Source organism: Carcharodon carcharias, chromosome 9, assembly GCF_017639515.1.
Source record: "Carcharodon carcharias isolate sCarCar2 chromosome 9, sCarCar2.pri, whole genome shotgun sequence".
NCBI classification, from domain to species: Eukaryota; Metazoa; Chordata; class Chondrichthyes; order Lamniformes; family Lamnidae; genus Carcharodon; species Carcharodon carcharias.
The window spans coordinates 55,410,594-55,435,876 of NC_054475.1; the positions used below are offsets into that span (position 1 = coordinate 55,410,594).

Below are 25,283 nucleotides of genomic sequence, written 5' to 3' on the forward strand. Positions count from 1 at the left end.
AGTAAAAATATTTCTCGTTGCCCCTCTAGACATTTTACCAATGACTTTAACTCTACGATTTCTGGTTATTGGCCCATTTGTCAGAGGGAACAGCTTTCTTCTACTCTTATCAAAGTCTCTCATCTTCAAAACTAGATTAGATTGCCTATTCACCTCTATTCTATTCTTTGATCAAGATAACCAGAAATGGGGCCTTACATTGCTCCAGAGATAATCCTAACAACAGTGTCAACATTTCTAAAGCAGGCTCAATATTTAATATCAACATGCTATGGTACTGGATTGCAATAAGGTAAAACTAACACCATACAACCAATGTCCTGGGCTAGTTTTTAAAGGCAGCCAAACTCTCAAGATTGAGTGGGAAGAGTCTCCATTAAAGTACCAAGTTTGTGCGAAAGTTAAAAAAAAAAATCATGTGGTGCCTGGGTTTACAATGCTCCAATTCGGATTACCTTTTCTTTACCCTTGGCTGGGCTGGTGGATTTAGATATTGAACCAGTAGCTTCTTTCTCCACCATCCCAAAGTAGCGCTGCTCAGATTGCGTGTGAAAGGACACTGTTCCTTTTGGAAGTTTTTTAATACGAATTGCATGGTTTCTCTGGGCTGAAAGTACATCCTTTAGGAGAAAAAAAAGTTTTAATTACAGGTGGATAAAGCTAATACCAAATACATAGGCTACCAAGAAAAGTCTTGCTATGACACGTTATCATTAATATTGAGGATAGAGGTCGAATACCCTTTATCCAAAACCCTTGGGGCCGAATGAGTTTGGCAGTCAGATGATATTTTTGGATCTACAGTATATAAGGTAGGTCAACTTACCAGACAATAGCCTAAGCCTAGGCTGGCTATAGTCTACAAATACTAGGTTGTTTCTCCATTTGCCAACTCTCACACCCTACTTCTTACCTGTTAAGTCTTATTACACCTGTAATATATTACATTGCTTTATTAACATACAAATTAATTGCATAGGTGTTGAAAAAATGTTCAGTTTCAGGTGTACGGATAAATGATATTCAACCTGTACTAAAAAAACATTTTGACATTATAGAAAAAATATTCAAATTTTAAGAAAACCGATTGAAGACCAGTCATCTTACTAAGGTTAGAAAACTGGAATTAAAAACATTCATCCTCTGTATCTACTTGACATATGATTAATTAATAAAACTGGGGGAGTTGCACTCAAACAGACAAACTGTGCACAGGCATTGTGTGCCATATCATCAGATTGTGCTAGTTGAAACCACTGTGGGAACAAGTAACATCGATGGAAAATTTTAAATTTTATGGAAGAGGTGGGAGAAAAAATTCTCACTCTTCGACACTCCCTGCTCTTAAGGGAGCCTCTTTCCTCCCCACACCCTCACTACCACGCATTTTGGGATCAGAATTCAGCATAACATTTTCAAGTGATTTATACTTTGCACATTAATAGCAAGAACAGTACAATACTTTACATTTAAGCATACCTCAAATTGTGCACACAAGAACTGTAAAGTAACTGTGTCACTTGAGCCTGAGTCACAAATTTTAAAAATAAATTTTTATATTTATGTCAAACATTGTATAAACTGAATTATCCACTGTTAGATGGATAATCCAGTTTATAAAATCCAGTTTATAACTAGTCATGAAATCAAATATTTCAAAATGTTCTTGTTTATTTCTTTCCAACTCCCAAACCCCTCCCTTCACAAGAACTTCAGGTGCCAATCAGTTCCATGAACCTTACTCAAGTGGCCACTCTCCGTGACTAATCAACTACCAGCATGGTTCAGTTGGCAGCACACACCATTGGGGTAGTATGCTGTAGATTCAATTATCACTCCAGGACTGAGCAGTGATATTGGCTGACACTTCAGGAGGGAATACAGCACTGAGGGAGTGCTGAGTGATGTTGGTTGATGGAGGAATATTGGAACCAATATTCCTCCATCAACCATCAAAATTAAACCAACTTTTGTATTTTAATTGTTATTCCTGGGATCTTGCTGAACATAATGACTGTTTGCCTACAGCAACTGAAACTAAGCCAATCCACTCGAAGTGAAGTATGAGGTGAAATTTATTAATTTTTAGACAGAGGTCAACTGTAGTGCTTTTGCCAGAGGCCCAAATGACAGCAATGAGCCAGAGGCCCAGTTTCTGTACTTCCTTAGTCATTTGGAAAGCTGACAATCAGTATTTAGACATAATTTAAAACAAGTATCTAATAAACAAGTTGAAGCACTTACAGGGACAACTGTGAACTCAACTTCATCCGAGATATGGAGCTGGAGACTATCCATGATCTCACTAAAGTGGAAGAACATTCGAGCATCGCGATCAACACATTTAATGAAACCAAACCCATCTCTCATGGCTGCAATCACACCCTACAGAGACAAAAAAAAATCTGAAAATCTGCAAGAAAAAAAAACTTAGAAATGCAGATGCTTTCATTGATCTTTCATAATTAACAAAACGTTACTCTAGACATTCTGAAGTTTGTCTATTCTTGCTCCCACCTCCATGTCTGTCATCTCATCAACTATAACTGCCTTACCTCTCTTTCTAAAATTTCTAAAGGCTCTAAGACCACCAGTATTTAGTTATATCTGAGCAGTGCACTTGGGTTAAGTCCAATTGCTTAAAACAGTTAAAAGGTTAGCTTACCATTTCTCTGGTTTCTCCAGTCAACTCAAAAGAATCTGTCAGAATTTCAATATTTGTAGCACGTTCCAATTTGTCACGTCGATCAGTGGAGATATTAAACCTGACATGGTCACCTTCCAATAACGTCACTTTAGATCTGGTGTCTTTATCTCCAAAGGGAAGTTCTTTGGAAATGGCAAAGTTTACTTTGATGCGCCCTGGCAAAGGATCAGTCTGCAAAAAAAAAACAAACAACTAAAATCAATGATTTGAACTAATCAACTTTGAATTCATAGTTCCTCTACAAGTACAATGGGCTCCCGAGCATGGTAATGAAGGTTCTCCTCCACTCACTGACCTTTGTTAATATTACTGCAAGCATTGTAGTTTTAGTTTACTAGTCAGCTCCCATGCTATGCACATAAACAAAAGGATATACTGTTTGTAAAAACATGTACCGCAATATATTTCTTGCTACTTCGTTGTTCACCTGGTTATGCTACTTGGCTTTATTAATTTTCAAATAAAGAAAGCTGCTGACATTTCCCTAGCCCATTTACATTCTTTGTAACCCAATAAAACTGAAAGGAACTTTGCAAACTTCCACCCTAGGATAGTGTCAACCATTGTGAAGTCACTTCTGGTTAGTCATGTGGATACCAAATATCAAAAAGACAAAAGTAATTTTACAGGCACACTGTTCCCACAAACCATAGCACTCAAAATCTTTAATAGTGGTTACCACAGGAACTGTCAATAGGGTCTAGTGAGTCATGTATATAACCTAAAACTAGCCAAACAGCAGCACCCCTCAAGCCCCAATGCCATTACCACCATTAATCCAGAACCAAAAACAACAGTCAAATCAGTCAAACTAACAGACTGCTAGAAAAGCAACAAGAATGGTCATATGATGACCTTTAGCCTCTCAAGTTGCTTAACCACATAAGAGTTTTCTCGACTGGGGGCCATTATATACTTTTGCGTAAAATAATTACTGCAACATTATTCTGCATGGTTCTAACTTTCTCCATTTGCATTTTTGTTTGTGATTTTTCTCCCACAACCTCACATTTTGTAACTATCGTCCATGTAATTCAAAAATCAATTTGTCTTTTTTTAAAGTTTAAACTTTATATTGTTTTCAGTTTCCTTCAACCATGGTTTTGGCCATTGATTTACGAACATGCTTATGATCAAGTATAAATATTGGACAAATTGACTATTTTGCCACAACTTCTGCCACTGGAGAAAGAAAACTTGCTTTCGCAGATTATTCAAGCCTCAGGCAATACTGCTAACAGAACTTTGCATGTCTATCTTTCAAATAACCATGGAAAAAGTTAGCAGTAGGCTACTTACCTGGGTTTTACTGGATACTTTTGGAATAACTTTGGTGACAGTTCCATCAAACTGTTCAATACTAACATCTTCAAATATAACAGTTCCTTGGGGTAAGAGTTTCACTTCAGTGGCAACTTCTTTTCCCTGGAAAGAAAAATAGCGCATGTTTTCACTAAAGCTGTTATTTTAGAAGTTTCCCAGTCTTATTTCCCACTTATAAAACATTATTTTTACTCATGGTAAGCAGATGTACATAACCATATGCTGCCAGATTTAGATGAAATAAAAGATTCAGGCAAAAAAAAGATCAATTTTTGTTATGGTCCTTTTCTTGATGCATACACGCAGGTAGAATGAAGTACCCATACAAGGAAACACATCAATTATATTCAGTGGCTCCAACAGAAAACCTACTGAAAGAAACTGTTGCATGTTGAAACCAGGCATCCCCATTTTACCACACCAGGGTAGTTTTAACAGCAAGGTACCAAAAAACAATTTATGAAGCAATTGTGCAGCGCAGAACCCTAGCAATTCTGAGTAAATTAACATTCACAAAAGTTGAATTTGAGTTGTCTGCACGTGTGCACGCAGCAGTTACAGGCCTGATAGTGTTTGAGCTCTAATTAGTTACATTTCATACTACTGCAACCTCTCTCCAGCTCTAACAGAGAAAGAAAAGAATGTTAATTTCTCAATAAACTGGTCACCTAGGTCTTGGAAGACTGGAAGGGCCTAGAGAGTATAATAGGGGAGGGAAACAGTTGTATTGTACTGTTCTGTCTTGTATTTCTACCGTCTCAACCAAAGTTGGGACATACAAAAGTTGTACTTGAAAGATATTAGAATTCAAATTATAAGATTTAATTAATGTTTTCACAATGGAAATATTAAAAGGTCAAGCTGAAGAAGGGGCGCAGTTGTAACTTCTCAATGTTTCTGAAATCTGGCCTCTCCAGCACCCGGAATGGGCCATTAACTCCTGATACACACAACGGTTACTGCAGGGTTCTAAAATAACCTTGCAATCAAATAAAAGGCACTGGGATTTGTCATCCCAATTTCCTCCTGTATCATCAATTCTGACCAAAGTCAGTGTATAGCAGAGTTCCAGGATTTAGAGTTTTCTTTCACCGTTCTCCACAGGAGTGAGTGGCCCACTTTTTCAACTAGCAGCAACTTGTGTGCACCCATATATAAAAAAAAATCAGCAGGATATTTTGCTGGTGGCAGTAGGGTGCAGGGGTAAATGTCACAGCCAAGCCCAATTTCATCCAACTCGAATATCCAAAAAAAAGTGTGCATTCTAACAAGAACTGTTGGGTAGCAATAACAGGAAAATGTGACTGATTTTCTCCCTCCCAGCTTTCCAGAAAACAAGGGCTTAATGATGCACATACCACTACTAAATTCAGACCAGCTAATCTGATATAGGCCGAGGTTGAGATGAAAGACCTTTCAGGTTTATAGCTCAGTATCACAGTGTCATACAAATACTAGAACTGAAAAGGACTTGGACCACAGATTATATATTTGGAGTTCCAGCTAGGTCTAAAACACGAGTTTCAAAAAAAACGAAAAGCTCATTATGTATAAAGGATGACATCTTTCTCCTCCCCACACTACCTGTTTTGGAGCAGTGACACCTAGTATCAGTGGATTCCTGTTTTTCTACATAAGAGGTCTGAGTAACAAGTGGCCAAATCACTGTAAATTGCAAAACAGTAATACTTAAAAACGCAGCACATTACTCAAAGTTGCAGCTCAGCAAAGATCTTCAGTGGAGAATTTCACAGCACAGAAACAGGTCATCCAGACCATCAAGTCTATGCTGGTACATATGTCCCACATTATCTCATCCTATTAATATACCCTTCTATTCCCTTCTCCCTAATGTACTCCTTAAGCTGCCCCTTAAATTCACCTAGGATTTAAACTTTACTTGATGAAAATGATTGGTCATTATAAATTTCAAGTTTTGTTACTAAACTAAAGCTCGGCTGAAGAAGGCAAAGCAAATTTTGCTAGATAAATAAAAATCGTCTGTGGTGGAAAAAGAAACAGGGCCAGAAATAATTCAAATTAGAGTACTGTAGAGTTGGCATAAGTTTTGAAAGATATCCACCAGGACATCAACAGCTCACTGAGAAACAGCATAGTGTAGGATGATTAGAAACAAGCAGATGGTGTCCTTACTTAAGGGAATATCCACCCAAATCCTGGAAACAGTCATATCCATGTAGCTGCAGTTGACAAAGTGACTGCAGAGAAGATAACACACTAGCTAAATGAGCAGATACTTGGCTCCTTGCTTTTTTTCTCAAATTATCATACCTCCCAAAACCAATTAAATTAGGCTTCCACAGGATGCAGCTACATTGCTTACATAGCTTGGCCTAAATAGCCAAGTGGTTATGGTACTGGGTTTGTAACCCCAAGATCAAGAGTTCAAATCTCACAATGGCAAAAATATGAAACAATCTAACTTCATCTGAAACAGATGGAAACAGGTTTGTACTCGAAAGAGTTACATTGCTTACATTTCTTTCTTTAATAGTAAATTCCACATCATCGCCTGGCTGCAAGGTCTCCAGGTTTCCCTTGAATTCACTATAGTGGAAGAAGATCTCTTTCACAAGGTCACCTCTTTCAATGAATCCAAATGCTTCCTTTAAAGATCAATAAAGAGTTAGCATTAACACAGTAACTGAAGATGTATATCTGCATCCATGCACATAATTTAAGGCCTAAGCAGTAGATTACTAAATTTGCACATAGTGATATTTTTCTAAGTGGCTCAGTTCAGATTTTAAATCAACTTTAATATGTTAGCTAAACAAAACATGCAATCTCTCTTTCCAAACTAAATGCACATCAGCACTGACATAACCAATTTTCCATTTTATAAAAAGATTTGACCTAATTCAATGTAAAAAGCATTTAATTCAGAGAAGTGATTTGGGAAATTTGATGAAGATGTATGTGCCAATATGGTGATTTCTCTGAAAGGAAAAATATGGTGATCTGCGCCAAAGTCCAGGACACTGAAATTTGGGTTAGCAGAAATTCAACAAGTCTGATAATATAGTCTATGCCAAGATCAGTAACCTGCATCATTAGTGCCTAAACTAAATCTACACTATTTACTCAAATCTAGGAACATTTAGAACACGACCTCAATCCAGTGCATGAACTGCTTCTCAAAATAGAAAGGCAGAGAGATTGATGAGTGGGTAACTTATTTAAGGACATGTTTTTGCAGATTCTGACAATTAAAGTTCAGTCCTTACATTTTTATTTTGAAATCTACAAGCAAATCAAATTCCTCCACCATTTTGCCCCTGTAATTTTCAACCAAATATGGTCAAACCCTATTGCCTTCACTCCAATGGAGATTTACCAGCTTTCCTAATATCAATTATTTGTACCTCACTTAAGATGAATAGTCCAAAAAGGACACATACCTTCATGGCACAAACTACACCTTGACACCGGCCCGGTTTCTTCTTCACCAGTACAATGTTGTGAGCATTTACAGCACCAGTACTAGGAAACAAAAGCATTTGTAGTTAGTGGAAATTTATATGAGGGATGTTTACAGCTAAGCTAAATATCAGTTCATAAGCACAAATGCACCAATAAGCAAATGTGGAGTAGGAATTATTTTAAAAAGCGTGAGCCAACTTTTCACACAAGTACCCTGCAGGCATTGATGCCAGCTAAAATAATGTGAAGTATTTCATACAATAACCCAATTTGCAGTCATTGAATATTGTTATATAAACAGTCTTTCGTGAGGTTGAATGCCACCTTCCTGCTTCTTTGAATGCAATTCAACCTTCACACAAAATAGCCCATCATTTAAAAAAAAATGCAATAGGTCACCATACATTCAAATTTGGCACCATGTGTATTCTGCCATCTCTAGGGCACAGACAACATTTCTTTCTGGAATCACACCTCAACCTTTTTAAAGGAGGAACATTAGATAGACCAAGCCAGTACAAAGAAGCTGCATCTACTAAAAGGACAAACACAGGCTGCTCACTTGAAGGTTGAACTTATGTACAAAATCAGAAATACTATACGTATATTCCAAGATCTTGAGAGAGTTAATGCTTAAATAAGTACAGCAATAATTAAATTTCCTCAACATAACTTGCTTTTGTTTGCAAAGCAGCAAAGACATGTAGAGCACACTCCAGGAGATCCTTGGTGGTTCCTGACCAATTAACAAACGAAAGATAGGTTATAAACTATTTAAGGCAAACTTGTGAAGGAGCTACTTATTGCATTACCAAATGAAACTGCTCAGACTGGCAATATCTTTGGTATCAGTTACCTGGAATGCAAATACTGTAATTAAAGAATACCTAACTTTTTCAAAAAGGGGTGTGGCAACTTCCTGATACAAAATGGTTAGATTTAGGTTTCTAATGTTCTATCCATACACCAAGCTATTAGAATGCTAATTGTCTTATGCTGTCATTTTGGATTAGCATTGCAAGAAGTTCTTAGCTCAAGTGTATAGTATAAACCATTGCAAAATAAAATTCAAATTATGGTCTACATTTTGGTTACAGGCTTTGGTAATGTCAATCTTTTAATGACATAGTACTGATAGACATAAAAGTTAGCGAAAAATAATTTTGTTACGGAGGAACCATTTGGACAATGATTTTTTTTTACTACTATGAGGTTTATAGGATTGCTATATTTTGGGACTGGCTCTTTACTTTAAAGTAAAATGAAGGGGGTCATGTGACCTGTTCTGCAGTCTACCTGCAGAAAGGCCGAGTAGTTTGATTTTGAGATTTAAAAAGGGGCACAGACTGTTTTACTGGGAATAAGGCACAAGGTGCACTTGGAGACAATGGCAACAACCTCTGTGCTGACAGCGTATAGACTGAGTCTCCAAAAATCCCACTGAAGTGTTGAGGTGGTCAGATTGTAAACAGCTGTGTTTAAACTGTTCATTTACTTCCAAGATAAAAGAAGATTTGGGGTATCAATGATGGATAATCAGCATTTCTACCTGGACACAAGGCCCATGTGATTTATATTGTCATGGAGATGGGCTCTTAGGAGGGGGAAGAGCTTTTAAGATATCCTTGAAAACTCAGACAAGGTTAGTCTGTGTGTGTGTGAGTGAGAGCGAGAGCGAGTGTGCAAATGAGCGAGCGGAGAGACTAGGGACCAAAAGTCTCTATGGTTCACGGTGCAGGAATGCAGGTGTGCATTCTGATTGAGAAGAGCAAATTTAAGAGGAGTTAGAATAAGGCTGGAAGATTCGCCTAGGTTTGCGCTAGAGGAATCTTTGGGGAAATATCTTCAATGTGAGAGATAGTTCTAAGATTAGAAGTTACCACGTTGATAAAGGAAATAAATAGAAATGAACACTCGGAAGCTAAGAATCACTGTGCTAATTCTGGGAGAATTGAATATTCACTTAAAGTACAGCTAAAAATTACCTGTGTGTTTTTTTCAGTTGTGCTAAAAGTAAAAAGGGAAAAGTTCTGTTCTGCAGTTTAAAGTACAAGTTTCCTATAAAAAGAGTGTTTAGCCAATAATGTATTTTAATCCTGTAAAGTCCTAAAACATATAATCTTGTTGTGCTATCCTTTCAGCTATTATCTAGAAGTTCAAATTTCTTTTTAAAAGTTATCGGTTCCTATGGAGATCATAAATTGGGAGCTTGTCTGGGATTTTGAATCCACATAAGTACACTGACTTTAGCCAGAGTTTAAACAAGCAAGATTTCAGTGACTTTTGCTGTTATTTATGGAAAAGTAAAATGGTTACATCTATTGCTGAAGTATTCCTTGAAAGAGGGGACTAGTCTTGGAGTGCCTTGCAAGAGTTAACAAAGGTTAACTTGAAGTTGATAGCAAAAAAGCTAGAAAGATTTAAAAGTATGTGCTTAGAAGTCAGAAATGGTTGAAGTGTGGCTCAACACTCGAACGTCGAAGAAAAAGGTAATCCAGATAAAATAGTTTAAATGGGCTAGAGTTCAGTTGCAAATAAAGCAACCTGAATTGGCAAAAAAAAATGAAAAAATTTGAGTTCAAGAAAGAAAGTAGTGAAAAAACTTGAACTGGAAAAAGGAAACAGAAAAATGAAGGGAAATGCAAAAACTTTGATCAGAATTTCAAACATTAAAAGAAAGGCAAAGAAGGGGAAGCCAGGAAATTTGAACTGGCTAGAGGAAGGCTTTGGTTACACAAATAGGAAACAGGCAAATGTGACAACTAGTCAGATTTAACTCCTGGTTTTGATTTGGCAAGGAATATTCACCTAATGCCCAAATTCAGTTGCTATAAAGTTACAATGGCCAAGAGAAATTTAGACAATTCTATTTGGTAGGAAAACTGTTGGGAGGTTTATTCAACCCTTTCAGATGAATAATCTGCAGACTGAGATATTTAAGACTGCTGTGCTCAATGCACAAGTTGGTTCCAGAAGCTTGGAAAAAGTTTAGAAATCAAAGAGACAGAATCAGACTTTTGAGGAATTTACTAGAGAAAAAGAAAGTGTTTGATCAATGGTATAGGACAATGAAGCTTGATCAAGATTTTGAAAACAGAGTTATTACTAATGGAGGAACTTAAAAACAGGATTCAAGTCTCACCTAAAGTTTCTAAAATAAAGGCAGCAGCAGTTTTGACTGATTGTCACAAATTATCCCATAAAACACATAGGTGGCAGCAAATCTTTGTTTGCAAGCCCAGACAGAAATTGGAGAGAAAAGAGAAATGATAATTAACAGAACACTAAATTATGAGGGGCATGAAAGGACAGAAAATAAAGAGATGTAGTAAAAGAGGCAGGTTGGAAGAGGAGTCTGATTTGAGGGGACCAACTTGTTACTTTTGCCATAAGACAGGGTAGATAAAGACAGACTGCCGGAGGCTGATAGCTAAGTTGGTAGCTTTTGTGGGAGTATTTAGTATGCCTTAAGAAAATGATGTACCAGTGAGTGAAGCTTGTGTCAAATCAATACCATCTAATGCATTTAGTGAGTGTAAATCAGAAAATAGAAGATTGTGGAAATTTTGTATTTGAGGGTGAAGTAACTCCATTTTTGCCTGATAAAGGAGCCAAAAAGATGATTGTCTTTGAGATATGGAGTCAGCTCAAAGCTTGATGTTAGCAAAGGACATGAATTTCTCTCCAGAGTTCACCAATAAAAGTATATTGAAAAAGGATATTGATAACAAAAACAGAAATACCTGGAAAAACTCAGCAGGTCTGGCAGCATCGGCAGAGAAGAGCAAAGTTGACGTTTTGAGTCCTCATGACCCTTCAACAGAACTAAGTCAAAATAGGAAAGGAGTGAAATATAAGCTGGTTGGGGGGGGGAATTGGGACAATCAAGCAGTGATATGAGGAGATAATCAAAAGATGTCACAGACAAAAGAACAAAGAGGTGTTAAGGTGGTGATATTATCTAAATGCGCTAATTAAGAGGGGAGAGCAGGACAAGCAAGAAAGCTCTAGTGGGGGAGTGGTGAAATAAATGATGGGTGGAATACATTTAAAAATAATGGAAATAGGTGGGAAAAGAAAAATCTATATAAATTATTGGAAAAAACAGAAGGGGAAGAAACAGGGGGTGGGGATGGAGGAGGGAGTTCAAGATCTAAAATTGTTGAACTCAATATTCAGTCCAGAAGGCTGTAAAGTGCTTAGTGGGAAGATGAGGTGCTGTTCCTCCAGTTTGCGTTGAGCTTCACTGGAACAATGCAGGGAGCCAACTTTGCTCTTCTCCGCCGATGCTGCCAGACCTGCTGAGTTTTTCCAGGTATTTCTGTTTTTGTTTTGGATTTCCAGCATCCGCAGTTTTTTGTTTTTAGGATATTGATAAACTTGTTTACCTGTTCCACTATGTAGTCAATGCGAACTGCACTTTAGTCAATGATGCCCAAGGACTCATTTGCTAAATCACCTGGTATGGTGCACCGAGCACCTCTCTATCCCGATTTCAATTTGTACCTCAACTCCCTAGTTCCATCTTTTCCAAATTCATCTCCTAAGCTCCCTCACCTATCCATGCCCTCAGCTCACCACCACCTACCTCCCCCTCCCCACCCCACCCTTTGACCTTATTACATCTCACCACTATCTATGTGTGTATACACTTCTGGCAGGTCACCAGAAAGCTATTAGCATGCGAAGCCTTGGTACCTTGGTAAAGCCAACTGCAATAGCTCTACAGGCTTCCTGGCTGAGATAAGCTAATGAGCACAGGCCTAGATAATTAAACCAGAGATCTTCCAGGTCTGAAGAGTTCAGCCATGCATTGGGCAAAACTCCCAAGTCATTGAATTTTCTGTTTTTTGGATCTCAGGGATATCATCTCCTTGGACCAAGGAATTGACTGCACATAGGGAATTGGTAACTAACTGTTCACTTCAGTGAATTTGGCTCTTCAAAATGCAACACAACCACCACCATTCCTTTAATCCGTTTTTAAAAATGCAATATTGCAGAAATTCACATCATGATCAGATAACAAATATATACACAGTACTCAAAGTGTTCCAAGGAATCTTCATTACCTTAAATGTCAGGGAATTGATTTTCCTATCAAACACCGTGCTTTTTAAACACAAACTAGTGTGCGTGTTTTCTTGTACAGAAAGAGTGCCAAACAGGGAAACTAGTCTAGCTGAAGAAAGTGCCAATGTGGGGGTAAAGGGGCGACAGTATGCATTGTATCAGAAATAATATCCTCACTAATTGTGGCTCTATTTGAAAGTTTTTAATGTTTTGCTACTATTTTAAATGCTGACTTCTGCCAAGGCAAGTTTTGCTAGCAACGTAACTGAACACTTGGTCCCTCATTTAAGCAAGCAGTTCAACTACTAAACCAGTAAGGGCACTTATTTTTAATGAATGCGATCTATTCAGAATATTAATATTTTCTTCACGGCTTAAAACTTAATTGTTTTGCTGTGAAGCAACATGGCGCAATCGCAAAAAAGTATACTCCAGATTTAATAAGGTGGCCATACATACTGTTTGTTTGTTTCCATGGAGAAAGAAACTTTATCTCCTGTTTCAAGTTGGACATTTCCATCAACATCTTCAGGTGTGTATGTCAGATAAAATACTTCCTAAACCACCAAAAAAAAAAACCAGTTAGCTTTTAAATGTAGTTCACATCCCTTAGTACAATTATGTACAGTAAAATTGTAAGATCTTCCTTTAAACCAACTTTGGTTGATAGGAACTTGGCATTTAAGTGCCACCATCCTAAGAGATAGTTTTTTTGTATTCATTCAATGTCAGTGTTGCCCATCTTTCATAGGACACTGCTGTGGATCTGGAGTCACATGTAGGCAGACAGCAAGGTTTCCTTGTCTAATGGATATTACTGAGCCAGATGGGTTTTTAATGACAATCGGCAATGGTTTCTTGGTCATCAGATTTCGTAGTCTGACTTTTAATTCCAGATTTTTATTGAATTCAAATTTCACCATCTGCCATGGTGGGATTTGAACCCGGGCCCTCAGAAAATTACCCTCAATCTCTGGAATAATCATCCAGTGACGATACCATTGGCTCTCACTGAGCCAGAGTCAATTTCCCAAACATAGGGTCATTGAGGTCAATTACACCATTAGTACTGTTGTCCAGTTGAGATCAGTTAATTCAGCACTGCTCCTAGGTCAAACCTTACACTTTTGTCTGAAGAGCTCAGCTATTCAATTGAAAAACAGGTACTGGGGATACCTACAATGCTAGTTCAACCTATAAAAAGATCTTTACATAGACAACAGCAATTATCACTTCTTTCAAATGAAATGGGAACAACTCTATAAATATTGTTCCCCCTAATCATGCCCATCAAAACAAGCACTATACATACCAGCTGAATAAGCAGTCAATCTGCTTGAATGCCACTCATGAATCAGCTGCTAGTGCTTTTTTTTTAAAAAACAGATATGCTCACCACCTTTTAGGCCACATCCGCCAAAGCAGCATGCAGAGTTCAGGAAATTAAGTAAAGATTATGAGGCGCAAGAAGGAAAGATGAACATTTAAAGTCCAATTACAAAGGTCGTATCAATGTAAACTATGCAGTGCAATTTAGTTAAGTCACCCAAATCCTGTTCATGCAGAAAATTGTCTCATCATTTAGGATGGAATGAAGTACAAATTCCCAGGAGGTCCACTGGAGTACAAACATGTCAAACTTAAAAAAATAAACAGGGACTGAAAGTTTAAGCAGTTCTTGGATCCAAATGCAGGATTCTTATTTCCCCCCCAGTCACAACACCAAACAGAGGCAGCCGGATACCAGCAGGTACTAGCCTCAAACTGGTACACATAGTAAACCACTTTAAATGAGGGTCAGATAATATTGTTCCATGCTTAACAGAAAAGGTAATTGTTTTCCTCACTCCAAACCATTCAATTTATCTAAATTCTTGCAGTTGGTAGAGGAGGAAAAAAGAAGTTAGCTGTGCAGAAATAGACATAAACCACATGTTCAATATGTTACAGATTTCCAAAGTTACAAAATTCCTCAGGGGTCACTCTCCCATATACACTTGGGTTTAGCTCTGAACATGCCAATTAAATGTTTTGCATACTTCTGTAGATAACCACTTCCCTTAAATAACATGCTTAAAGGGCAACCCGGTATTGGGAGGAAAAATGTTAATTTAGCCAGAAGTGGAACTGGGCAAGATGGTGCATAGAAGGCCTTTTAGCAAAACAGAATTACCATGGTAACATTTCCTTATGAAGGGTACCTGGTGCTAGTCTTCAAATGCAATACCCAGGGAAAAAGAAAAACCATAAAAACAGATGACCAGACATCCAGGGTATTGGCAGAACACGACTCCCCATAATAATCTCTGGGGAGGGTACAACTACTGGATACAATGAAAATATTTAAAGGACAGATGCATTTGCACCACTGGAATCAGAGTGATCATTTTATTTTGCATAAAATTTACAGCATGTCTAGAACAGTCACCTGGGTGAAGAAATGGCATAAGAAATAAGGTAGGAGATTGATGCCGTCAGCTGGGATTACTCTTTCTCCCCACCCCAAGATTGTCCTATCAACCCACGTAGTGCTCCTTAGCCTGAGTGTGACGGGAGTAGCTTCAAAAGCTGTCAGAAATGGTGCACCTCTCAGATGGTAAGACATTCAACACTTCCTACTAACAAGGGGAACTCAATCTACAAGTTCTCAAATAAGGTAATGTAACACAACTCCTTCTATAAGCAGTTAAAAAGATCTGGTTTAGTCTACATGGTCAAACAGAAGCAAGTTACTCTGCATCCATTTCTTCCCCCCATAAATTCTTCCAGGATAGCTTTGTGCGAATAAAAATAGGGCCTCTAAAGAGCAAGGCTAAGTTAGCAGAAATTTAGGTATACCCTAGGTAAAGGCTCAAGGTCTTTTTGCATGGTCTACAAGACCACAAAACTGAATTCTGTTAGCAGAAATAATTACAACCATAAAGGGCAGCTTTCTATAAGCATTTCAGTGCTGTAAGCTGGGTATCTAGAAGCATGTAAAGGACCTTTTAAAAATCATACAATATAAGAATTCCATTTATAAGCTAAGCCCCTTTTCAAGAGGTATAAGCAGGATTCTCACTGTCCTTCCAGACCCTTTCCCAACAGAAGAGTAAAATAACCTCAGATATTCCTTCATTGTTGTCACAAGGAGCTGCCAAACCCTATTGGAACTAATAGGTTTCAAGATGTCAAAGACAAACAGGGCAAAAAATAAATGTACAGCCCATTTTCTTTGATGCTTGCCTAAATGGATAATGGAACTATTCATCAAAAAAAAAGGAACAAAAAATGTTTTAACTGATGCTATCCATTTTTAAACCAGACTATATTTCTTAATTTTATAAAGATCAAGATGTAGGACTTTTGGAATTTAGAGAAATTCAGAAATAATTCAGGGGAAAGCTGTAGTAATACTGTATTAACTGACATCACAGACTACACAATTCCTAGCCCTAATAGTTAATGGTCACTACAATCACACTGAAGCTCCACTGTACATCAAGGGTGGTGTAGGACTGCTTGTCTACTCCCTGATAACTTCCAAGTCTCTACCAGACTGGTGTGGGAATCACCAAGAGACCAGGATACGTGCTGCGTTGCTGATAGCTAGCCCTCTTGCCTTTCTTCTAACCTCCCTTCCCCCACTTTCCCCCACCAAGCTGGCAAATGCCTCCCCATGATCCCCAACATACCCCAACTCCCCTGTGGCCTAGGTTCTTCCACAATCCTAGATCTCTCCACAGGTGCTTTACCAGCAGCAGCCACTTCTGGTAATGCTGCCCGCAGGGTCGAATTCTGGGGAAGGCCTGATGCTGGCCAGTTAATTCTAATTGGGCTTCTCTAAATAGAAATGACACAGGCCTGTATCCCATTCTACAGTACCATGCAATAATATTCCAACATGCTGCATCACTGCATTGGCTCCACATACAATGCATTATGATTTTCATGAAAACAGACACTAATCCCTCAGGCACTGCTGTATCTGAATTTATAATTCATTGCAAAGCATCCATTGTTGGTCAATATTGTCTCACATAAGGCAGTCAAGAGGTGGTTGGCCACAAACAGCTGAACAACAGAACCAGAGTAACTGCTGTAAACTCTACTGGTTATGCTACTGAAGCTTCCAACTTCAAGCAGGTTTAACATTATTCTCAACCAAGTACATGCTGCATGGGAAAATTGAGGCAGCAAAGAGACTGCACAGAACTGTGTCTATCCTGAAAGTAATTGTTTTCCACCAACTTTCAGGAGTTACTAAACAACTACCAAATAGAGGTCGTCCCACTCATCATCATAGCCAACCTAACAACAGATCAGGGTCATATTGTGCTTTTAGTTTTTCGTGTGTTTAGGTACCAGTGGTAAGGTCAACACTTATTTCTCATCCCTAGCCCCCCAAGATGGTGGTGGTAAAATCAGTCCATGTACATTCTGGAACCAAGAGGGATCAGGCTATTTTAGGCCTAGCAACGTGTAATGAGAGATGATTAATGAATGATCTCATAGCAAAGGATCCTCTAGGGAAGACTGATCATAACATGTAAAATTTCACATTCAAGTTGAGGGTGAGGAACATGGGCCTGAAACTAGTATTTTAAACTTAAAGACAATTACAAGGGTATGATGGGAGAATTGAGTTGGAAAGGTAGAGAAGCAGTGGCAAACATTTGAGATAATAAGTAGTTCTCAAAAGAGATATATTCCATTGAGGAAAAAAAAACTCAATGAGAAGGATGCATGATCCCTGGCTAAAGAAGTTAAGAATGGTATCAAATGAAAAGAGAAGGCCTACAGTGCTGTAAACCAGAATATGGGGAAAAATTTAGAAACCAAAGGATAATATATGGTGAAATGAGCAAGAAACAAAAAAAATGATAGGATGACCTTCTACAAAGTATATAAAAAGGGAGAGTAGCAGCTAAGTAAATGTTGGTCCCTTAAAGAGTGAGACTAGGGAATTAATGGGAAGCAAGGAAATAACGAAGGATTTGATAAAGTATTTTGTATCTGTCTTTAAAGCAGAAGAGAGAAAAAGCATCTCAGGAAAAGTAGAAAATCAAGAGGTAAAAGGGAGGAACTTAAAACACTCAGAAAAAGTACTGGGAAAACTAATGGGGCTAAAGTCTGACAAGTTCCCTGGACCGAATGGTCCCCATTCTAATATCTGAAAGGAAGTGGCTGCAGAGATAGAGGATGTATCGGTGTAATCTTGCGAAGTTTCCTAGATTCTGGAAGACACCAACAGCTTTAAAACCACAAATGTAACACCTCTATTCAAGAAAGGAAGCAGAAAACTCAGGTCTGTTGGTCTAACATCCATCACTGAGAAAATGCTGCATGATACAAAAGCTGGGTAGGAAAACAAGTTGAAGAGGATAACAGTCTGCAAAGAGATATAGATAGGTTAAGTGAGTGGGGAGAAAATTTGGCAGATGGAATATAATGTGCGAAAACAAGGTTATAAACTGATGAGAAGATTTAAATGGTGAGAGACTGCAGAATGTTGCAGTACAGAAGGATCTGGGTGTCCTCATATTCCAATCACAAAAATTTAGAATGCAGGTACAATAAGTTAAATGCAAGCTAAATGGAATGCTGGTCTTTACTGGAAGGAGCATGGGGTATCAAAGTAAGGAAGTCTTGCTACAATTGCACAAGGCATTGGTGAGAACACACCTAGAGCGCTGCCTACAGCTTTGGTCTTATTTAGGGGGGTGGGGGATGTACTTGCATTGTAGGCAGTTCAGAGAAGGTTCACTGGATTTATTCCTGGGATTACAGGGTTGTTTTATGAGGAAAGGCTGAGCATATTGAACCTACACTCATTGGAGTTTAGAAGAATGAGAGGCGATCTTATTGAAATATAACATTCTGAGAGGGCTTAACAGGGTAAATGTTGAGAGGACATTTCCTCTTATGGGAAAATCTATAATTGGAGGCAGAGTTTCACAACAAGTGTGCCACATTTAAGGCTGAGACGTGAAGAAATTTCTTCTCCCAGTGAGGTTGGTGGTGGTGGGGCGGGGGTAAGAGACAGATAAGTGGAGTTATTGAATGGCAGAGCAGGCCAAGAGGCCAAATAGCCTACTCCTTTTTCTTATATGTTCTTACGAAGGCATTCCCCACAATGCTGTTGAGTAGGGAGCTCCAGGATTTTGACCCAGCAATGATGATGGAGCAGTGATATATTTCGAAGACAGGATGGTGGTGGTTTTCCCCATGTGGCTGCTGACCTTGTCTTTCAAGGCAATATAGAGGTCACCATTTGGAGGCTGTTGTTGATGGAACCATGGCAACTTACTGCAGAGCATCTTGTAGATATTACACACTACAGCAACTATGCACCAGGTCAAGTGAGTGAATGTTTAAGGTGGTGGATGGGGTGCCAATCAAGTGGGCTGCTTTACCCTAGATGGTGCGAGCTTCGAATGTTGTTGGAGCTTCTCTGATCCAGGCAAGTGGAGAATATTCCATCACACTCCTGGACTTGTGCTTTGTAGATGGTGGACAGGCTTTGGGGAGTCAGGTGGTGAGTTACTTGCCACAGAATTTCCAGCCTCTGACCCACCCTTGTAGCCACAATATTTATGTGGCTTGCCCACTTCAGTTTCTGGTCCAAAATGACCTCCAGGAAGTTGATGGTCAGAGAATTAAAAGATGGTAATGCCATTAAGTGTCATGGGGAAGTGGTTAGGCTCTTTTGTTGGAGGCAGTCTGGTACTTTTGTGGCACAAATGTTACTTTCCACTTCCAAGCCGGTATTTGGTCCAGATTTTGCTGTATGCAAACATGAATTGCTTGCTTCATTATCTGAAGAGTTGCGAATGGAATTCAATACTCAGCAATAATTGAACCCCCGCTTCTGACCTTATCGTGGAGGAAAATCATTGATGAAGCAGCTAAGATAATTGGGCCTGGCCACGTTGCCCTACAGTCATGTTGTGGGGCTGAGGCGATTCATCTCAAACAACCACCATCTTTGTGCTAGGTATGACTCCAACCAGGAGAGTTCTCCCTCAATTCCCATACTATGCCACATTCAGTCAAATGGTGCCTTGATGTCAAAAGCAGTCACTCTCACCTCACCTCTGAAATTCTGTTCTTTTGTTGATATTTGGAACCAGACTGTAATGAGGTCCGGAGGCACAGTGGTCCAGGGGGAACTTAAAATTCAGCATCAGTAAGCAGATTACTGCTGTTTAAATGCCAGTTGACAGTGCAGTCAATGAAATCTTCCAGTTTGCTAAAAGAGTAGGCTAATGATGTGGCAATTGGTCAGGTTGGATTTATCCTGCTTTTCCCCGAATAGGAAATACCTGCACAATTTTCCACCTTGTCAGGTAGGCACCAGTTTTACAGCTGTACTGCAACAGCTTGGCCAGAGGCGCAGTTAGTTTCGGAGTTCAAGTGTTCAGCACAATAGCTGGGATGTTGTCAGAGGCAACAGCCTTTGCTATGTCCAGTACGTTCAGCAGTTGCTTGTTGTCACGTGGAACAAACTGAATTGGCTGAAGATTGGGGACTTCTGAAGGAGGCAGAGATGGATCATCTCTTTGGTACTTCTGGCTAAAGATAGTTGCAAGTGTTTTAGCTTCATTTTGCACTCAAATGCTGAGCTCCATTACTGAGGATAAGGATGTTCATGGAACCTCCTCCTGCAAGCTGTTTAACTGCCCACCATTCATGACTGAATGCGGCAGGACAGCAGAGCTTTGAGCATTGGGTTGTGTGGCTGCTTAGCTCCATTAACAGAATTCTAATTCTAAAAGAGATATAGTCCTTGTGTTGTAGCTTCATCAGATTGCCACCTTTTTTTTGGTGCACCAGGTACTGCTCCCATAGCCCCCCAATATAAGATACCTCAAATCCAATGTTACAGCTATGAATCAGGCAAGAAGCTGGTCCTGAATTCTATTACCAATGTGGAGATTAGCTAATGCATTGTATCCATGAAACGGGCAGGCATTAAAACCTGTGGCACAAATTCATCTGTGTTTGGATGTTATGAAAATCCTCAATGCTACCTCAATCATTTACAGGGTTAGGGAGCAAGACTGTAGCCTAGTCTAAAGATAATCTCAAGAGGCAAATGGATGGCATCTCATTACCTGTAGCCCATGCCCATCAGTTCTAAAAGAGATCAAGTGCTTCAAACCACTTAACTCAACCTCCACCCCACCCCCCCCAACCCCCCCCCAAACAACTTGGCCCAATATAGTCCTCAATAAAGAAGAGCAAATGCTTAGGATTTTGACCAAACCAAATTTGTACTCAATCACATAAATAGGTAGGTAACTCTCATGATAGTCCAGGGAATGCATAAAGGAAAATGCTCCTTCAATCGCAATCCTTACGAAACTAATGAAGTTCTTCCTTTAAAAGGTTTCCATTTGTTTACTCCTTTCCTGAACACACCATGAAGTGTAGCATGATCTATCAAGTATCACACAAGAAATCTATAGTGAGAAACTTTAAAACTGGTACTTGGCAAAGATCAGAAATGTCACAGAAAAACGATGAGGTGAAAATCAAAACTCAAGAAAAGATTTGAACACAAAACTACACACCACGCTGGTAGTTTATTTACAGCAATAGCAACAGAGGTCTATGCAGGGCACACTCATATTTGGAAAAGAAACTGATTAAAAAATATGCCCCAGTGAATTCACTTAGGAATGCTAGACTTTTTCATGGTATGTGGAGGATAATGCAGAAACCAATTGATTATTCCAGGAAATGCCACAGCATCCAGAGAAATGGCAAATCACTACTAACAAAGTTTCAAGGCAGTCAATTTCACTAGTGTTGCAAAATGGCAGCAAAATAAATCCAGCTGCTGAATAGCCAATTTTCTATCAGTGAAGTTCAACTAGTTGCCCATTTCTACCATGTGACTGACCAGGAAATTTAAGAGCCTAATATCAAATCCTGATGCAGGAAAAACTTCCCCAAACATATTTCAGGTAACAAGTGCGGAATTGACACAAGTGTTTCAGAGGGTTTTCCCTGACCAAATTACAGCAACATGAATAATTTCATCAGCTTGTAATTAGTTAGTTACATCATTTACATATCTTGTCTAACTTGGAATCAGTGGCCCATGCGTGTCAAAACTCTTGTTACGATGAGTTATTAGATGTGGGGCATTCTTGATTTGAAAAAAAATATAAATATAAATATATAAATATATATACACACACACAACACACACACACACACACACACAAGGTTCTCTACAAAACAACCCACAAAAGCAACATCCTGGTGGGGAAAAATCCTCCTCTTGGCAATAAACCAATTACTTGCAGTGGAAAGTAGCCACAATATTTAAGGAAATCCTGTGATAAGCATGTGCAGAATTCAGTTTCAGGTTATGCAATTTGCATATCGCTGTCAGCCGAGACATTTTACAATGCATCGCTGCTGACGTTTTTGTTCAAACAAGTCAGTGGACAACCTCTAGCTGAGGTCAGTGTAGGCAATACACTGATCTACAGCAGATACAATTCTTTTGAATAATGGATAAAAATAACCCAACATTAAAACACACCTTACAATAACCCTGGCTGCCTTTGATCACTAGAACAAGGAAAGAGAACTTTGTGTCAGTTACTCAATCCTTAGGATCAGAACAAGACAAATTAACATGCTCCAAGAGATCAGCACTTGATGTATACAGCTTTACGGTTTATAGAAGCCAACCATTCACTCCGAACAACTGGCAACCTTTTTAAAGTACACCATTTTGAACTGGTTTCCAACTGGAAGCCCTTCCAAATGAGTTGACAGCAGATTCTTCTTCCCAGTCTTGCTCCTAAAAAATCAGACAGGAGTTAAAGTGGAATTATCCTTGGTCATAGAAGGTTCACTCCTTGAAACCTTTTCTGTATTTTAAAAGCAAAAAACAAAAAGTTTTGCTATGGCTGTGTTTTGTGTACATCTCTAGGGACAACTTAGGCCAGGAAAAAACTGCCCAATAACCAAAGGCAGAAGGCATCTCAGCACCGAGAGAACAGAACAAGTCATTGTGATAAGAGCATCGCATAGTGTCTGATCATGTATCTTCGTCTATACAAAGGCCAGGTGTCATCATCCAAGTGATGGTATCCAGGGATGTTCCTTTTGGCCCTCAATGTATTGCTTATTTTCAAAAACAAATACCTTTCCCTTAAATCAGAAAAGTGTGATCTTGGAGCTTGATCTGCAGGTAAAGATGCTGGAATGGCTTTGTAAGAATCCAGTTTTTTCAGGGGCTGAAATAAGCATTTATATTAAACTTCAAAAAGGTGGCAAATCTTCCAAATGTTTTAAAGAGCATGCATAACACACACTGAAGGAATGTAGCTTAAAGCCACTGTTTCTGCAGTGGTAGAATCTAGTTGATAGCTCAAAGTCACATTTGTACATTTCCATGCTTTTGTCAAACAAAACTAATCTCTGCTTCATTATGTACATTGATTTTTAAAGATTTGAAGTTTCACAAAGTTTAGAAAAAACTAAACTACTTAAAGCTTATTCCACATGGGAGCATTTTCAAACACTACCCAACTGACAAAGGGTCCAAAATTAGCATACAGCAAGGCTAAAAGTAAAAGAACTAAGGTTACTGTGGTGAATTTCAATTGGGAGTGGGAGGTTACCCACAACATAGGAGCCATCTAATTTAAAACAAACAGTCTGGCTGATGTATGTATGCATGCATGCCTAAACTCAAGTGCCTTTATGGGCAACCTACCTGAAGATCATTTATTACCTGGAAAGACAAAATCCAATCTTACCCCATTGCGTTCATAGCACACACTGCCTGAAGTCTGACCAGGAGATGAAGGTTTCAGCCCAGATTTGTTCTCAAGGTTAAGGGGAGCAGCACAGACAACCTGGACATACCATGACATAACAAAGAATAATGTCAGGAGGGTATATGAAGGCTTTCCAGGGGTTGAAAATGCCACTGGTCAAGGCCCTAGGTCTCTCTACTTTTGGGTTTAGACCAGCAGAAATATTCCTCCAATGTCTTATGAATTGGTTGAAAAACTATGATCTTCTGTTATAGTACCAGATTTCTGCCACTCGGTATCATGTTCAAACAACAGCATCTAGCAGCAGTAATTCAGTACTGAAACAGTAATATCAGATGTGCAATGGCCTGACAACCTGAATATATTGGCATGCCTGTTTCAAAACCACTACATCCAACTTTTCAACCCCTGATTTCCATCCGACTTGTTGGCAAAAAAGTGCTCTTTTACAGGTCAGTGGTTGCTAAGAAACTGTTTCGTTGTAGACACCAAATCAATAGTAAGAAATTTGCAGACACTGTTCTGTTAAAGATAGCTTATTCACCATAGTTTCCTTCCTTCAATCATGAAAATAAGTTATCCTCCACATACCATGGGAAAAAAAGTGATATAATGGGATAGTCATTACAGTCACCTGTCCCTTTAAGAGATTTACTGTGGATTATGCAACATGCCTTCCATGCCCCCTATACATGCAGGGAACCCCCTTCTAATCCCCTCTATCAAAGTCTGTTATTAATTTCAAGAAGTGGATGTGCGTCACAGAGCAGGTCACAACCTTTGAGCTTGTTGAAACTAGAAATATCAAAAAAGTATCACCAAACAGAAACTATATACAAGAACCCCATTATGGAAGCAAGGTGGGGGGATGCAGGAGATGGGGAAGAGGGGAGAGACATGGAATATGTAGGATTAACTTCAAAATAAAAGGGAAGCTATAAAAAAAATTAAATATACTTTCAGCTCATTATCCTCCACAAATCACGTATACCTCAAAGCAACAGGCAGAAACATCTTAGTTTGATTCTTAAGCCTAACCCATCAAACTAATATCCTCATTAACAGCCAAATTACAGTATTTACTGAAAGTACGAAGATTACACCATTGCAGTCCATAGTTTTATCGACAAGGACTTTCTTTTTGAAAAATAAAGGTAAAATGTTGTGAAGCCACCTGGAATTTAAATACCACACTTGGTAGGAATTTGAGTGTTGGCGCAAATAAAGCTGCCCTCAAATCTGAGCAAAAAAGCACTAAGACATGTAGAACACTCACCCTGTCGGCTGACACTCAAGCCACAAGAATGACAATATCTAACATGGGAAACCGTATCATATCTAAAGGATAACCAGATTTAAACCGACGCTACTACTCTTCTCTGCACTCACCTCATAATTTCAGTCAACTAGATTACCTAATGGTACCCCCCCTAATGGAGTACAGAATGCAGATTATAATTCTTGTGCATCACAATGGAAGTGTTCCACACCCTCTTGTAAACACTGCAGGCAACAAGGCCTTATGGACTTGCAGACATGGCAAGCCTATCCTATCCTGCTATCACAAAGGGGAAATCTTTCCTATTCACTCATTGGTGGGTGCCACATTGCAGAGAATCACTTATAACTGTGGACCATAGTTAGTTAATGTCATTTTCAATAGCCAAAAACAGTCAGACAAAAATCATAAAAATATTCCTTCCTTTAGAAAAGCTACTGTCCTACAAGGAGCAAGGTCCAATATCAAAATTAATCTGATTCCCCCTTTCTTTAGTCCAATAAACTAAAGATGAATTAGAACACAATCTCTTCACTTGGATGATAAGCCGATGAACTAGAGCATGCAGGAACTTATCCCTCAATAAAGAGACTTTTCTTTAATTTTCTGGGAATATGACCAGGTTTTGAAGGGTCCTTTTGTACAGACACATCACATACTTGAGTGCTTA

General features: G+C 38.8%; 1 protein-coding gene across 7 annotated transcripts in view; it reads right to left on the bottom strand.

The window, feature by feature from the left end:
- Window positions 1-25,283, bottom strand: part of csde1 (cold shock domain containing E1, RNA-binding) — a 115,254-nt gene that overhangs the window by 44,781 nt on the left and 45,190 nt on the right. For 4 of the 7 annotated variants that reach the window (XM_041194954.1, XM_041194953.1, XM_041194955.1 and 1 more), the window contains 8 exons: window positions 23,314-23,412; window positions 13,007-13,104; window positions 7,453-7,534; window positions 6,529-6,657; window positions 4,007-4,132; window positions 2,666-2,878; window positions 2,245-2,385; window positions 456-620 (listed from right to left, as the gene is read on the bottom strand). In XM_041194954.1, the coding sequence (XP_041050888.1) occupies window positions 456-620; window positions 2,245-2,385; window positions 2,666-2,878; window positions 4,007-4,132; window positions 6,529-6,657; window positions 7,453-7,534; window positions 13,007-13,104; window positions 23,314-23,412 (1,053 nt within the window). The remainder of the gene's footprint in view (window positions 1-455; window positions 621-2,244; window positions 2,386-2,665; window positions 2,879-4,006; window positions 4,133-6,528; window positions 6,658-7,452; window positions 7,535-13,006; window positions 13,105-23,313; window positions 23,413-25,283) is intronic. The other 3 variants (XM_041194957.1, XM_041194956.1, XM_041194958.1) reach the window with 2 other exon arrangements.